Source organism: Cheilinus undulatus, linkage group 10 (genome assembly GCF_018320785.1).
Source record: "Cheilinus undulatus linkage group 10, ASM1832078v1, whole genome shotgun sequence".
Classification (NCBI taxonomy): Eukaryota; Metazoa; Chordata; class Actinopteri; order Labriformes; family Labridae; genus Cheilinus; species Cheilinus undulatus.
Window position 1 is genome coordinate 42986286 of NC_054874.1, and position 18212 is coordinate 43004497.

At 38.4% G+C, this 18212-nt stretch overlaps 1 protein-coding gene across 1 annotated transcript; it reads left to right on the plus strand.

Annotated features, from left to right (window-relative positions):
- Positions 1–3013: 3013 nt before the first annotated feature.
- LOC121516463 (putative leucine-rich repeat-containing protein DDB_G0290503) lies at positions 3014–17761 on the plus strand. Its single transcript, XM_041797763.1, has 7 exons — positions 3014–3137; positions 3514–3602; positions 6861–6962; positions 12520–14379; positions 14474–14613; positions 15435–15544; positions 17214–17761. The coding sequence occupies exons 2-7, from the start codon at positions 3530–3532 to the stop codon at positions 17350–17352; spliced, it is 2424 nt and encodes an 807-aa protein (XP_041653697.1). The 5' UTR covers positions 3014–3137; positions 3514–3529; the 3' UTR covers positions 17353–17761.
- Positions 17762–18212: the final 451 nt, after the last annotated feature.

Sequence of the window (18212 nt, forward strand, 5' to 3'; positions counted from 1 at the left end):
AACATTTCTCTGAGCTAGTCTCCTCAGGACGTCTCCTCCACTACTGGGCATCATGATCTTCTCAATCCCATAGAATTTTAATGAGGGGGAACCATGGTTTGCTTCAAGATAATGTTTGGCAGTTGCATAGTTCATATTACCTGTATGGATTGCATGTTTTGTGCTCTGATATCCGTAGCTTGAGAGGCCATTTGGTTTGTCTAATGTATGCTAAACCACAGGGATATAGTAACGTATATATAACATGAGTGGTATTACAGTTTATAAGGCCTCGGATTGGGATTTTATTTCCAGTGTGGGAGTGATTAAATGATTTTGTATTTGTTGTATTGTTGCTACAGGCAGTGACACATCTGTACATTCAAGTTGTTGTCAGCCATGTGTTTCTCTTTTTAGTGATGTTCCTATACATGACAATGTTTTTAATTTTTTTTTTTCTCATTAGCTAATGTCTCCAATGTGCTCTCACTGTACCGGGGGTTGATTTTTTTGTGCCACAGTGGTTTAGATTATATTTAGGAAAACCTCACTGCGGACTGATTGGCGCATCTCATTTGGTTGACAGATAGCTCGACAGGCAGAAGCTACGTTTCTGTCAACCAGAATGTTAACTAGCTAGCTGACAGGAAGTCGCGCTTAGTGGGTGGGCCGTTAAGTTGATCCAAAGTTCGGTTGAGACAGTGATTTCAATATGGATGCCACCGCAGACTGGCTTCAAGAGCTGTTTGAGTCCACCTATTGTTAGCAGATGGTTGATGCCGCACAGGATTTGTCCAATTCTTTCTACAGTCTATGATCCATACCCATTTTCACGTCACTGATTCAGCAGTGGGAGCAAAATGGGGTTAAGTATCTTGCCCAAGGACACATTGACATGTGACTGCTGGAGACAGCTGGAATTGAACACACACGCTTTGATTTGTGAGACAAAGACTCTACCTACTAAGCCACAGTCACCATTATAATAACTGTGAGCTTTTCCTTACACATGTGTATAACACCTAAGTTAAACACATTGACAGTAGAGCACTTAGCTTCACATTAGCACCATTTATAAGTTAGGCCATTAGCTTAGCAGCCTATAACAGCCAAATACTATCCTTGCTGAAAACGATTCATCCAAACAGAAAAACTAACCAGTGCTAACTAGACATGACCTTAAAACTCCACATTTCAAATGAAAATCGAGATTTACCATCACTCCATATTAGTCCCCATAAACTGATGATCTCAACTGTAACCTCCACTAAAACAGTAAAATCCAACTATCTAGGTGTCTTTGGAATAGTTTCAACCAAAACAAAAGTGTCCACTGTGGATAGCTCAGTACAGCCCTTCTCCTGGTTCTTGCCTGCAGCTGAAAGCTTCTGCTGCTACTTGGATTAGCCAGGAGGTGAGACTGAGACTCTCGCCTGTCCTCATCCCAGCCACTGCATCTGTGTTTGCTGCTCAGCTAACTATAGTTCTATTTGTGTCAGCATCTTTATTACCGGCAGTGAAGACAAACTAAAAATCCTTCCATACTGTCTATTTTGCTGCATAGTTTCAGTATCTCTAAAGTCCCCCAGAGATAGGCTTTGTTTGATGTTATCCATGCTGATCACATCATTATTCACCACCTAAATTAGCCATGTGCTGTCTATGTATGTAAGTCATAGTAAAATGACTGAGTTCATATCAAAGGATTTGTAAAACATATTTTCTTGGTAACACAATATGTAATCTGTAAATATTCACTATTTTTGGTGGATGGCATAATTTTAAGCCGGACAGGTTGGCCAGCCAAAGACCAGTAAATACCGGCCAACAGAAACTCTGCTCCAGTCCTTATCTATAATGCTGATTCTGTTTGGAGTTGCAGGAGGTTGGAGACAATAGCAGCTGCCATTTGGCGATAGGCAAAGTACACTGTAGACCGGATCAAACAATGGCATATAGAGACAGACAAGAAGCCATACTCACAGCTATGGGCAATTTAGAGAAACACCTGCTTACAGTTGTTGCTGCCAAGAGTGGCAAAACCAGTCAGTATGTTTAGGGACTATTACTTATTCACATAGGGCCAGGTAGGTTTGGATGACTTTTTTCTCCTTCTTTTAATGAAGTCATCATTTAAAACTTGCATTCTGTCTTTACTCACAGCACTTAATTACTACAGTGAGCCAGTTTACAGCATCAACTACTGCTTTGTGACAGCTATGGTAACTCTCAAAGGACAAATGTAAAACCCCTGTTAGCAGTTAGCAAACATTGTTTGCATTAATACCCAAGCAGAGAAGATGAGCCTGTTGATAAACTGGTGACTGGAGACATGCTCACGTTGAATTTTCTAGATGGAGAAGGCTTCAGCTAGCTGATGGTGTTTGTCAAGCTGGAGTTAAAGCCACCATCACATCTAACTAGAGCTATGATAGTGGAACAGATGCATGAGGAAAGAACGGCATGTTGATATAAAACCACCGACTCATGGACCGTTTTATGCACACTTTTGATGTTTCTTCAAATTTATAAGGTCAGTAAACCTCAGTTACACTTTCATCTCTTATTTAATTTACAACTTGAATTGGAAATGAGCAGCACATCACAGAAAACATAGTGGGCCACCAACAGATCCATGAGTAATGGAATAGTTGTTTTTCATGGCAAATAGGATTCACAAGGACATATTCAGAAGATTCTGTTAATACTTGAGTGTTGAAACTAGTATAAAATCCTGTCTCTAACTTGAAGCACAAGTTTCACCTCATACCTTTTTTCTGTAGCCCTGTCAGCATTTCTTTTGACCTCAGTAGGGAGGTGATTTGTGGAAAAGAAGAAGAGAAACCACAGAGGATGGAGGACTGGAGCTGTATACAAAGAAACCTCTTCGTGATAACTGGTGAACTCCCAGTTCCTCTGTTAAAATAGTTTTGGCCAAACATTACCAGGAAATCTGACAGTAAGCATGTAAGTAAAGTACATCTATAAGGACTTTTGTTTTGTCCAACCAGAGTTCAGTTTAAGAAAAACATCTGATGACATGGGCAAAAGGAGTTTCCTGTTATCTATCCAACAAATATCTGCAGATTGTGATCAGTCATTGCAGCACCATTATATGAATGCAGTCCAAGTGACACTCACTTCTTCTCGACTCTGGGGTAAGTGCACATTTAGAGACTTTTTCAGTCATTGATAACTAAATATTCAACCAAAGCTTTAGCTCATTTCAATTCAGTTTTAGCCATAATACTATCTGCAGTATCACTGCTTCTTTTATACTTGAATGACTGTGAGAAAGCTTTTTTTCTGTGGTGTGCAAATCACCTGCGTGACTGTTGCGGTGGTCTTAATTTTTGCAAATATGCCTCACTATTTTACCGGCATAGGAGGGTTAATTTTGCAGGACTTCTGAGGGAATGATACAACTTACGTGACACACTGTTATTAAGGTTAAACTGAAGTATAGAAAAGAAAGGTTGGATTACACATCAGAATACTTTAAAGTTAAAGTTTGTGTTCTCACCTGTTAAACAGAGGGACCATTATCAGAATGGATCCGATGGACATCGATGACAGTGTACATATGAAGAAGAGCCTCACCAAGGATGGCCTTGTCACCAAAGGTAAAGTGTGAGCCTGCAACACACTACAAGATAGAAGAATAAAAATAATCATCATGTATTGGAAAGGGTTTGGTGGGTAGGGGAAGCAGGAAGAGATAAGAGGGGGATGCAGAAAGAGGGACAAGGGAAACAACAAAACAACAAATGGAAGACAGATTTATGACAATCAGGGCCAGAAACGTATCTCCCATACTGTAGAACAGTGATCCCCAAATGGCGGCCCACGGGCCACTTCCAGCCCGCCAGCAGGTGTATCTGGCCCGCAAGACATTTGGGAAAAAGATGGAAATTAAAAAATATATATTAATTTTAAATTTTTACCCTCTTAGGTGTTTAAAATACAAATTTTCACTCATTTATCATGTTGAGCAGTAATAGCGGAGAAGTCAGGGAAACATCTCAGCAGGATCTCGCTCTCTTTCTGGACTCTGCACTGTTCCCAGGTCAGGTGAAATAATCTCTGGGTCTGTTCAGATATTGTGGACAACAGGTTGCCATTTTAAAGCGATAAACAGTAATGCTGAATTAATGTATATAATGAATATTCCAGTCTTGTCATTTAGCCTCAATGGGTCTTAAAAACATTCAAAATGTGAAAAAAATGCCACCTCATACAAGGACAGCATATTTATGACTGACCTGTTTAGATTACTTGCAAATAAATCCTGTCTAAAGTGTAGCTAATTAAGCCATACTCCGTGTGTGGGTGTATATATATATATATATATATATATATATATATATAATCATGTCTGGCCCTCGGCTTTCTGTCCTTGAAAAATTTTGGCCCCCAGGAAAAAGTAATTGGGGAACCCTGCTGTAGAATAAGGCTATAACATCAATAATGATGGTAGTGACATGTGAATATGCTAATGCAGTGGTACTCAACCTTATTCTACCAAAGACCTACATTGTCTGGAAAAATTTTTAGCAAGAGCCACAATCCAAACCTGGAATGTAAGGTAGATAATAGATCAGTTAATCCTTAGTTAAAATGAAATTAAACAGTGGATTTGTGGATAATTATGAGAATAAATGGTATGCAAATGTCTGTATAGAGTCAGAAGAACCAACATGTCACTGATAATGATCATATATTTATTTTATATATCACTGACATCACGCTAAAACCTTGTATCTCAATTTTTCATGATTTTAATTTGTTTTTACAAATCATATTTATATCATTTTATAAATTATAAACTTTTCATTCCCTGGAAAGTGATCATTTTGGAGATACCAGTCTTTGGCCTAACACCAGAATTATGTAAGTTCTACCTGGCCTCAAGATTTTTTAAGATACTAGAATGAGCTGAGTTTGAACTCTGAGATGCTTTTCAAAAGAAATGATGAATGATGGTTGGCTATTTGGGAATTTATATCTCACACCGGGGCCTTTACTGTAGTTCTGTAACTTTAACATAACAGAGATCCTATCTAATGTTTTTTCCACTCATTATTAATTCTTTAGTTAAAGGGGGAGGGGCCTCATATTGGTCTTTGCCCTGGGCCTCCAAATGACTAAAACCAGCCCTGCCTCACACCTGCAGCTCTCCAGACACATCGTTTCACCCTGCTTTATTTTGGAGTTTTGGTTTTATATTTCTGCTGTTTTGACAATATTTATGATCATTAGCACATTAAAGAGCAAATAAAACACCCACGTTTGAACAACTTTCACTAGATATTAGATATGACGTTATCTCCACATGTGATCCGTGTGAGTTATGCCTGTTGATGACGCGCATCGGCGTAATTGTCATAAGATCTGGGTGTGAGAGAGCATCGGCAGGCGTTGCTGGAGAAAAAGTTAAAACGAGGAAATGGGAAGCTTCAATTTGAACATAAGACAGCAGACCTCAATGCAGAGGTTGCACTGGACTTTTTTTTTGTGCGTCACTCCTTTAAAATCCTGGCTGGATCCATCCTGACAGAGAGTTTCATACAGCACACACTCATGCGTCATAGTGCTGAAACAAAATGGAGAGATGGAGAACAACTTTTTAATTCTGTCTCTGTTATGACCTGTGTGTAGGTTACAAACGTATGCCTTTATCTGTTATATTTCCATGACTGATATCATGGAAACTATGGTGTTAAAGTGAGGTTTCAGAGAAAGAAAGAGAGAGAGAGAGAGAGAGAGAGAGAGAGGGTGGGGGTGAGCGAGCAAGAGAGAATAAAGCAACAGGCGCTGATCTGAATCATCATTCACCCATCTCTCTGTTATATTTCCATGGTTGAAATCCACATGATAAATGGGCAAACTTTGGTGTTTAAAGTGATGTGCCAGTGGTGAGCAAATGAGGTGGAAGCAACAGGAACTGTTTCGAATCATCGGTCACCTTGGACACATACGAAATTTTGCATAAAACTGAACCTGTTACGAAAAAAACAGGAAATAAAACAACAATTTCAGCATCAGTGTGCAGACATGATAAGAAAAAAATGAAGACTCATTGTGCAAAGGCTTTAACACTCTACATGCCGACCTGTGTACTGAAACATCTGCAGGCTGCAGCAGCGCGGGGACAGACAGGCTTTCATTAATCTACGATGTTGAGGTCAGTGACAGGGCCCACTGGGTGCAAGATTTTTAACAGATTAAATTACCTCCTTGATAGTCCATGTTTGCTAAATGGAAAAGGTGCTTCTGTCTGCGTGTGTGCGCTGAAATGCAGGCTCATCCTCATCATTCCAGTACCTCAAAATGACAGACAGCCTTCAAAATTCTCCGTCATCCTTTAGTGATGGAGAATAACGTGACCTCTGCCTCAATGAATGAGCTTACTGATGACACACCACCTGCGGACTTCCTCTGCGCTCATCTCTTACACGCTCCTCTGTTGAGCACGTCCGACAGTAATGATATATGGATTGAAAATAATCATTTAAATTTGGAAATTAAAGCCTGTCTTCTTTATGTGGGAGGCAGATTTATTGATGTGATTTACCATGAATTTTTACTGATGACAGTGTTTACCTTCATAAATGTTTTTAATTAAAGTTTTTTTTTTTTCTTTACGTAACCCTTAAAAGAGCCGCAACTGGTCACTAAAGAGCCACATGCGGCTCACGAGCCGTGGGTTGAGTATCACTGTGCTAATGCATTATGATGAGTAGTATCCAGCTGCTGCCCACAACAGTAGTAAAACTATGGGTCAACTATCAGGCCAAAATAGCATCCATTTAATGTGACTGAAAATATCTTACATGTTCATCAGTCTCAATGTGATGACTACATTATTATTTATCCTCCAGTTGATCTTCAAGGAAGAAAGCCCCCCTCCAGATGTGCCTCTGTGTGTCTCGGATTATTGTGCACGCTCCTTTTTGCTGCAATCATAGGACAGTTCCTCTACTGTAAGTATTTCTGTTGTCGCTTAAAAAATACATTTCTAAAGCTAGCACTTCCCACCATGTCCTTGTATTAAAAGTCCATATAGAGCTCATGTTTAAGATCATGAAAAACTACAACTATGCCTGGCAGTCACATGCTTTTGTGAGGTAAGACATTTAAAATTTATTGAAAGTACTGAGTTCTCCACTAAAGTGACGTTACGGTGGTGGTTAATGAGGAGGGCCGGGCTGGCTTTTCACCGTGAACTTGTACCTCAGTTTAACCTTGAATCAGAGTGGACATTTGTGCAGTGAGAAGAAAATTCTTGAAAGCATTCTTGAGATATCACATTCATATGAACAAGGATAAGGGACACTAGTGAAGGAGTAAAAAAAAAAAAAAAAAATCTGGGAAAGTGGAGAATAAAGTCGAGATTTTGAGAAGAAAGTTGAAACACAATGTTGGGATTAAAATTTAAATGATGACATAAAGTTCAAAACTTGCTATTATAAGCAGCTGATCTTAGATACTAGGTGTTTATGTGCTAAAGAGAAAAAACTTCTTGGTTGTTAAATCCAATAATGAGGTATAGTTTCAGATATCCATCGATATAAAGCAGAAGGCATTTAGTAGAGACAGTCATGATCTGTTGTTTGTTATTGTCTTAAATACTCATACATCAACAGGTAGGGACATAACAGCTCTAGTGTCTCTCTTCCCATCTGATCACTTGTAGAGACACGCAGGTGATAGAGTCAACCTTGAAATGTAATGGGGGGGGGGAGGATATTGATCACTTGTTTATTGATCACAGTTTGCTACCAATGATGAAATATTTAGGAAAAAAAGCAAAAGTGGAACACTTTCACGCGTGTTGTCCATTGGAAACTCTAGTTAACAGTATTGTGTATGAAACATAAAGAAAATGCACCTGCAAAACGCAGTGTACACGATGTACATTACATTTTTCTATGGAATTTAGAAATAAAAATCACTGTATGTTTTCATTGCTGCTTTCATGAGGGGCCTCCATGCCTTCTTTCAGAAATGTCAGTGTCAAATGTAAATTTGTCAACACTGACGTTGTTTATCCTACCATAACAAACACTGATCAATAAACGACTGCTTAATCTCCCTTCTCTCTCTCATTAGTGAGGTTGAGCATGTCACCTGTTTGTCTCTACAGGTGATCAGACAGAGAGGAAGAGGACAAGAGACGAGAGCTGTTATGTCTCTTCTGTTGATGTATGAGTATTTAAGACAATAACAGAGAATCGTGACTGTCTCTACTTAAATGCCTTATGCCTGATATCGATGAATATGTGAAACTATACCCCATTATTGGATTTAACAACAAAGGTTCAGTTAAACACACAGCACGTTTCAATTTTTTTCTCGTCATTCTGACTTTAATTTCCACTTGCCCAAAATTATTTTCATCTTTGAAGGTGTCACTAATCCTTTTCTGTAAATTCACAACAGCCCAGACTTACTAGTGCATCTCAAAAAATTAAAACATCATGAAAAATGTCAATATTTTTTGTCACTTGTTTCTGAAAGTTAAACCCATATATTATATAGACTCATTACACACAGAGTGAAGTATTTCAAGCCTTTATTTCTTGAAATGTTGATGATTATGGCTTACAGATGAGAAAACCCAAAATTCAGTGTTTCAAAAAATTGGAAGATTACATAAGATCAATTAAAAAAAAGGATGTTTTAAACAAAAATGTCAGGCTACTGAAAAGTATGTTCATTTCTATGCCTTCAGTACTTGGTTGGGTCTCCTTTTGCATGAACTACTGCATCAATGTGGCGTGGCATGGAGGCGATCAGCCTGTGGCACTGCTCAGGTGTAATGGAAGCCCAGGTTGCTTTGATAGCAGCCTTCAGGTCATCTGCATTGTTGGGTCTGGTGTCTCTCATCTTCCTCTTGACAATACCCCATAGATCCTCTATGGGGTTCAGGTCAGGTGAGTTTGTTGGCCAATCAAGCACAGTAACACCAGGGTCATCGAACCAGCTTTTGGAACCTTTGGCAGTGTGGGCAGGTGCCAAGTCCTGCTGGAAAATGAAATCAGCATATCCATAAAGCTTGTCAGCAGAAGGAAGCATGAAGGTCTCTAAAATGTCCTGGTAGATGGCTGCGTTGACTGTGGATTTCAGAAAACACAGTGGACCAACACCAGCAGATGCCATGGCAGCCCAAATTATCACTGACTGTGGAAACTTCACACTGGACTTAAAGCAACGTGGATTCTGTCCCTCTCCACTCTTCCTCCAGACTCTGGGACCTTGATTTCCAAATGACATGCAAAATGTACTTTCATCTGAAAAGAGGACTTTGGACCACTGAGCAACAGTCCAGTTCTTTTTCTCCACAGCCCAGGTAAGGCACTTCTGACGTTGTCTCTGGTTCAGGAGTGGATTGACACGAGGAATGCCACATTTGTAGCCCATGTCTAGGATTCGTCTGTGCATAGTGGCTCTTGATGCACTGACTCCAGCCTCAGTCCACTCCTTGTGAAGCTCCCCCAAATTCTTGAATGGATTTTGCTTGACAGTCCTCTCAAGGCTGCGGTTCTCCCTTATGCTGGTGCACCTTTTCCTACCACACCTTTTCCTTCCACTCAACTTTCTATAAATATGCTTGGATAGAGCACTCTGTGAACAACCAGCTTCTTTAGCAATGACCTTTTGTGGCTTAGCCTCCTTGTGGAGGGTGTCAATGACTGTCTTCTGGACATCTGTCAAGTCTGCAGTCTTCCCCATGACTGTGTAGCCTTCTGACCCAGACTGAGAGACCATTTAAAGGCTCAGGAAACCTTTGCAGTTGTTTGGAGTTAATTTGCTGATTAAGGTGTGAAACCATGACTTTCCAGTGTTGACCTTTTTCACAATATTCTAATTTTTTGAAACGCTGAATTTTGGGTTTTCTTAACTGTAAGCCATAATCATCAACATTTCAAGAAATAAAGGCTTGAAATACTTTACTCTGTGTGTAATGAGTATATCGTCGCTGTCCGATGAAAAAAACGTATTTCCAATTTTGACGTTTTTGACATTTTACAATGTACAGCATGTCCGCATTCCACCCTAGCAACTGATGTGTTTGGTATCTACATGACCAATGGAAAAACGCTTAATAACGTCATCTATTTAAAACGTATCTCCATTGGACGTCCGGTTCTGTTCTGTTGACTTTGATTTGAAACAGCTGAAGTTCAACCACCTTCAAGAGCTGAAGAGAGTTTTGGTCAAAGATATCCACCCCTTCTACGATGGTCTTCACCATGAGTGCTGTCCAGTGGATGGAATCGACCCACATGCTCTCTCTCACACACACATTCATAGTCCAATGTTGTTGAGTTTTGTTTCAAGTCATGCTATGTTTTGAATACTTGCCTGTTTTAAAGGTACTTGCACCTAAATTCTTACCTGTTCTAACGACACTTGCTAACCTATGTTTTAAATTCTTACCTGTTGTTGCAGTAAGTGACAAAGTAGGAAAAGAGTGAGAAAGGGAGGAAAGAAAGAGGGAAGGGGGAGGAAGGAAAGAAGGAAGGAGGGAGGGAGGGAGGGAGGAGGAAAGAGGGACAAAGGGGAAGAAGGATGAGGGAAGAAGGAGAAGGAGGGAGGGAGGCAAGAGTCAAAATAGTTTGGGACAATTTGACCTGGGAGGATAATGCAAAAGTAAAAGAACAAAGCAATTATTAATTTATTTATTCATGATTAATTGATACTAATTGATGTCATGTATTATTGTTGTAATCTGTATTAATTTATCTTTATTGTGTAAATATGTATTAGTCTCTGAGAAATAGCCTAATTATTGACCTGATTTATTGATTATTTACCAAATGTATACTGTCCATGTTGATTAAATCAGTTTGACTTAAGTTGGTCATCATTGTCTGCTGATGTTAATCACAGAGTAAAAGTTGGCAATTGATTGACATGTTTAGCTTATTATTTAGTTTAGATATCATCAGAGGGTGTGCTGTTGAATAGAGACAATAGTTATATTAGAATAAAGCACCCTTTCCATGCACCTCATTGGTTGTGGGAACAGAGGTGAGTTTCACGTCAGGTGTTTTTTTTGTTTGTTTTTTTTTGGGCACAACCGTGTCCTATTGTAGCCTACTCAGAGTCATTTCAGGGCTCTGGTAGTAGCTTAAAGCTCACGGATGCACGTAGGTCACAAGGTAAGATGAGCCAAGAGTCCAGAAGGATAATTTGGATAGGCTAGATATTTTTAAAGGCAAGGATAAACATTAACCCTCTTGGGACAGAGCCATTTTTTGGGAACATTTCTCTCGCCTGGACTTATTGTTTTTAAAGGCTTGTAAAACATCAACCCTGTGGTGCACAGTCAAAGTTTAAACATCCTTTTTTATGACAACCTGAGCTTTAAGAATATGAGGGCTGTAATAATGTCATTTAAATTATAATAAAGTTATAGGACTCTAAATACAAAAGAAAAAAAGTGGAATTTAAAACTCTAGGATTTTTGTTGAAAACACATAGTGAACATTGGTGACTAAGCCTTTCCTTTACATACTCATTCTCATGTCTTGGGGACAAAAATAGGAAAAAAGTAACATCCTGTGACCAAAGGTTTTTTTAAAGATATGTACACAAAAAATGTCCATGCGTTTTTTCCTCCAGATACTCCAGGGCTTGAAATATGAACAGGGGGTTCATATTTCTTCGGTTTGCCATCATTGAATGCCTTCTTCTTTCTCTGTATTGTGACAGCTCTATCTGCTCCCTGGTCCATCTCCAAAGCATGACGTAAGAGACGCACCACCGTCTGATTGGTTGAATATCCTCAATGAAGATGCATTGTATGACATATGACCTCACTGCCCAAAACAGAGATGGCGGCACCCGCAGACGATAAAACACGATCGAAAAATGGATTAAGAATTGATAAAATGGCATTTATAATCCGCTCCAACACGTTGGATTTAATCTTTAAAGACCCTGAAAAGTCACCGAAGTTCCAGGCTCACTAGAACGGCGTCCTTTAGGGCTACAAGGGACATAAAAATGAGACCGGAGGCTCGTAAATAACCAGACGTCATTGGAGTGCATATTTAAAATAACATGCATGTCCGTTATCACCCACAACGATGCACATAAGTCCATTTAAAATAATTTCAACAGGTCAGTGATGACTGTGTAAACAGAGTTTCATTTTGTATCCTAAATATGTATATTTAAACAGTTTTGGGGTTTCCTTTATAAGTTAGTTTGTGAGAAAAACAGTTTTGTCATGATCCTGGAAAAAACAAATTTTGGAGATAAGTTTTTTTCACCAGGCATATATTATAACTTATGTTTTTTTCTTTCAGAAAAGAGTGACAAAAAATATTGAACTTTTTCATGATATTCTAATTTTTTTGAGATGCGCTAGTACAGATGAAAAGACAGACAACCCCAAAACACAATCCTTCTGCTCCTCCTCTGCCTGGGGTGTGTAGATGCAACAACATGAAGACGAGAAGAAACCCAATCAAAGATGAGGAATACTCTAACATCCAGTCATCTCAAGAACATTTTTTTCTTTCACAGATTACATGTTCATCAATCCCATGTCAGAAGACCTGATTCAGATGGCTAACAGCACTGCAGAACAGTTAAAGGCCACATTGACAAAAAACAAAGAGCAGCTTCAGCAAAGCTACAACACCTTAAAACAAGAGAAAGATCAGCTACAGATGAACTACAGTAGTTTGGAAACAGTGAGAGATGACCTGACTAAAGAGAGAGACCAACTGCAGCAAAGCTACAACGCTGTAAAACATGAGAAAGATCAGCTTCAAACAGACTTTAACAGTGTTCAGAACAATCTCAACAACCTTCAGAGAGAAAAAAATGACTTACAGACTCAGTTTAACACCATGAGAACAAACAGAGACGAGTTACAGAGGAGTAATGCTGCACTGAAGAGTGGAAAGGAGCAGATACAGAGCCAGTACAATACTCTGCAGAGGGAGAAAGACCAGCTGAGGAGTGATTACACTAGTTTAACGACAGTTAAAGATCAGCTAGAGAAGAAGGTTGAAAAAGTACGAGGTGACCTGACTAGAGAGAAAGACCAACTGCAGCAAAGCTACAACATCGTAAAACAAGAGAAAGATCAGGTACAGACTAACTACACAAATTTGACTCAGAGTAAAAATCAACTTGAGAACAGATACCAATCACTGTCCAAGGACAAAGACGCTTTGCAACTCCGCTATAACACTCTGCAGAGGGACAAAGATCATCTCAGGAGTGATTACACTAGTTTGGAAACAGTTAAAGATCAGCTACAAACAAACTTTAACAGCATTCAGAAAAATCTCAACAACCTGCAGAGAGAAAAGAATGACTTGCAGACTCAGTTTAACACCATGAGAACAAACAGAGATGAGTTACAGAGGAGTAATGCTGCACTGAAGAGTGAAAAGGACCAGTTACAAAGAAGCAAAGACAGCTTGCAAAGCCAATTTAATACTCTGCAGAGGGAGAAAGACCAGCTGAGGAGTGATTACACTAGTTTGGAAACAGTTAAAGACCAGCTAGAGAAGAAGGTTGAAAAAGTAAGAGGTGACCTGACTAGAGAGAAAGACCAACTGCAGCAAAGCTACAACGCTGTAAAACATGAGAAAGATCAGCTTCAAACAGACTTTAACAGTGTTCAGAACAATCTCAACAACCTTCAGAGAGAAAAAAATGACTTACAGACTCAGTTTAACACCATGAGAACAAACAGAGACGAGTTACAGAGGAGTAATGCTGCACTGAAGAGTGGAAAGGAGCAGATACAGAGCCAGTACAATACTCTGCAGAGGGAGAAAGACCAGTTGACGAGTGATTACACTAGTTTAATGACAGTTAAAGAACAGCTGGAGAAGAGGGTTGAAAAAGTACGAGGTGACCTGACTAGAGAGAGAGACCAACTGCAGCAAAGCTACAACATCGTAAAACAAGAGAAAGATCAGGTACAGACTAACTACACAAATTTGACTCAGAGTAAAAATCAACTTGAGAACAGATACCAATCACTGTCCAAGGACAAAGACGCTTTGCAACTCCGCTATAACACTCTGCAGAGGGACAAAGATCGGCTCAGGAGTGATTACACTAGTTTGGAAACAGTTAAAGATCAGCTACAAACAAACTTTAACAGCATTCAGAACAAGCTCAACAACCTGCAGAGAGAAAAGAATGACTTACAGACTCAGTTTAACACCATGAGAACAAACAGAGATGAGTTACAGAGGAGTAATGCTGCACTGAAGAGTGAAAAGGACCAGTTGCAAAGAAGCAAAGACAGCTTGCAAAGCCAATTTAATACTCTGCAGAGGGAGAAAGACCAGCTGAGGACCGACTACAACAGTTTGACTCAAGTTAGAGATCAGTTACAGCAGAAAGTCAATGTACTAGGTAAGATGTTACTGATAAAAAGTCTGTTTTGAGTAGGGTGGTGTTTATAAGCAGTCTGTGATGATTGGAGTCTTTCTTTTCTCTTATAATATAGAAAAACCTTGCCACGGCTGGAGAATGTTTGATTGCAGTTGGTTCCTTGTTTCAACTGAAAAACGTACCTGGTCTTCAAGCAAAGACTTCTGCATCTCCCGAAAAGGTCGTCTGGCAATCTTAAACAACAGAGATAAAATGGTAAGGAGGAAGAAAATGTGTTGGATTGGAGAATTAATAAAGCAAAGATGGTTTTGAAAGATCCTTACAAAGCATGTACAGACTACACTGTATGTGCAAACAAAACAATATACATTCAGGTTGTTGAGCAGATTTCAAAGATCTTTTGCTTAATGAACCCAAACTTTATTAATATAGCATAATTAATGCAGCACAGAGTCCCTTACACACAAAAAAATGACACTGTTTGTAATGTTTGAATTTTAGAGGTTGTGTATTAAAGGTTGGGAAAAAGAATAGATTCTCAGATGCATGGTGATGTAGAGGCGGAAGATTCTGAATCGATTTATAAATGTCCAATAATCGATAATAATTTAAATATTTAGTACTGTGGAATGGCGGGAATAAAAAGGTGGAACTCTGACACAGCACATAACAGCCAGATATCGATTACCAGTTATGCGTCTGTGAAAAAGGACATTTTAATGTCTGTAATTTCAGATATGTTACAGGGAAAGGATGCTGCTACCTTTAGTTCAGAGCAATTATACATTTCCAGTTTACACACATTTTCCTTTAGAGGACAGAGGAAATTTAATTTATCTCTTTTTTTCTAAACACAAATGTAACATTTTTATTATCTTAGAACTAGTGAGAACAAAAGAATTGTAAAAAATAAGTGCGTCAATAATTGATTAAGAATTGAATTATTGCCCTATAAATCTTAATGGAATCGAATCATTAGGTGCCTTCCCACCTCTATTGTGTATACTTCAAACAGTGAAGATTTGATTCAAATCATTTTGCATGTTTCAGATTTTTCATTCTTGTTGCATTAACAGATGTTTGTCAACGGGTTGCTGGGATCAGGTGTAGAAGCCTGGATCGGTCTGACTGACAGTGCTAGTGAGGGGACCTGGAAGTGGGTGGATGGGTCCACCGTCACAACTACGTAAGTTTTTACAGCCAAACCACACAAACTTACATCTTGTTGGATCAGGACACTTAGCAGAACATCTCAAGAGATTCCTGAACTCTTCATCATTAGATGTATATTTAAATGAATCATGTTACCTTGTAATATCTTGTCTCTTTAGCTTCATTACATAGAAAAAGCAGGAAGTAAAGATCAAATTCTACGTAAATTATAAAAATCTTATCAAATTTATGTTTATGGGAAAAGTAATATTTATCTACATGTATGAAATGATTTTAACATTTTTTATTGACAGGGCCACATGGCTGTACAGTTGTTTTCTACTATATTTTTTGCTGTGCACATGCTTTCATTGTACAGTACAGTTGTAGCAACATTTTAAACTGTGGTCTCAGTATGAGTATTTCAATTTGAACTAATCAACCAGGTCTGTTTAATCAGGAGGTGATGCACTTACAGACTCATTTTTGTGTAAAGGCCAAGGTTGTTATAGCTGACTAAAACTAACGTAGTTACTAAAAGTAAAATGTAAAAATCACCCCAATTAACTGAAAATAAATAGAAAGTAAGTTTTTAACAGAAAGAAGTAAAGCTTTGAATGCAACTGAAAAGTGTAGAGTGGCCTAATTAATGTGTTTTTAATACATATTGTTTACCTTTCCAGGCCCTTTTGGGTCTCGGCCCGTCAAGGATCTAAAAAAAAAACTAAAACTAATAAAAATGAAACTAATATTAAGCATTTTTGCAAAATAACAACTAAACCAAAATAACAACCAATCAGTAAAAAAACAAACTATATATATATATAAACTAAATTGAAATTGAAAACAAACAGTAAAAATAAAATTAATGAAAATCCAGAGAAGAGAGCCCTTATTTATCAAATTTGTGTAGTAGCTGCACAGATTTGGATGAAGAAATAATCTTACGAAAAAGGTACATATGTGATTTATAAAAAGTGCATGTCTGACCAATCACGGTGTACACGGTGTTTATAAATACCACGGCTGAATAGAATCATTTAAATAACACACTGCTAGATATTCACGGTTTAGCCGGACTGTCCTCCAGAGTTAACAACATGGAGATACAAAATACAGCAAAAATACCTGCTCCTTTTTTATGGATTCAGGTTCCGTGTCGTTTTTGTTGTTTTCAGCCAGAAAAGTGACATTAAAGTAAATTAGAAACATCTCGTGTGGAAGGAAATCACTGCTGTTGCTAACAGTGTTGTTGAGGATAACCAAAGTCCAGCTGATATTTGAGTATTTAATTTAGACATCCATGATATCTAACTTGTATATCATATTATCATAGTTTTTTACAGTTTACAATGTAACTTGTGTTAAACATATGTACGCGGGCTCAGACCTGGCGTGGGATTTAAGCCTATCGCTCACATCCAGATTGATAAACGCCGATCTGTGCCTGGAAATGACTGTACACCCAAATACCATGTTTGATAAATACAGACCATGGGCATTACCACTGGTTTTGTCCTGTTTGAACATGGTTCGTGGGGTTTTGAAAGCTTATAAAAGTAGCCTGAGATCTCCACAGAGCATTACTGTATTTGTATGCACACGATACTCTTACACTTACCAGGGCTTCTGGTCACACTTGAAGTCAGGAACAACATGTCTCACATAGGACTAGTTAATTTCTCTGATATCTTACTCAACAGATTCTGGCAGTCTGGGCAGCCCAACAGCTGGGGAGGAGACCAGGACTGTGGAGAATTTTATCAGACTGGAAAAGTTGGAGAGTGGAATGATGAAGGTTGTTCTTCTGAAAATGTGTGTGTGTGTGAAATCCCCGCGTAACATACAGTTAACCTGTTCTGTATTTGCACATCTCTGTATAAACATCAAATTCTAGATTGCAGATGTAAAATATATTTTTTGCTTTCTTGATTCAAAACAAGGAAATCTTAATGCAGTAATGTGTTATAAATGTCAATTATTGTACATTTGGTTGATGAGTGGTGTGTGATGATTAAGAAAATCAGATTTTGTATTAATTGACTGATGCCAGACTATGCTGTGGTAAAGCTTTATTTGTCAAATTGCCTCTTAATAATGAAACTGAATACACGTCATTGAGTGCGTATTAAAGATTAATCCAGATGATGTTTGCTATGTGGTTTAAACGTTCAAAATTTACATACATACACCTGTGATAACTATGTCAAAGTGGTACAATAAAATGTCTGTAATGTTTCAATTAAAATGTCTCATGCAAAGGACTGTGTCTGTGTTAACATTTCACCACATTTACAATTAATTTAAAAAAAGGAATAAAAATCTGAAACAAACCCTAAACCCTGTATCTTAGGGTAAAAAAGACATGGGGTCTTCAATTACATGTTTACTTCGCAACAGATTTTTAGAGCTTTTAAATAGCAGTATATAATGCACTAAATGCGGAAAAATACAAAAGTATTTGGCCACATCCGTTAATTTTTGAATTCAGGTGTTTCAATCAGACATGTTGCCACAGGTGTATAAAATTAAGCACCTGTCTCCATTTGTAAACATTTGTGATCCTAAATGGGTCATTCCGAAGATCTCAGTGACCTCAAGCCTATAAAGGTCACCAGTGCTCTGCTGATCCCATAGCTAATAGTTCTGTCCCCCATAGAGTTCAGAATTTCCACTGGCATTAATTTAAAGGAGACATATTA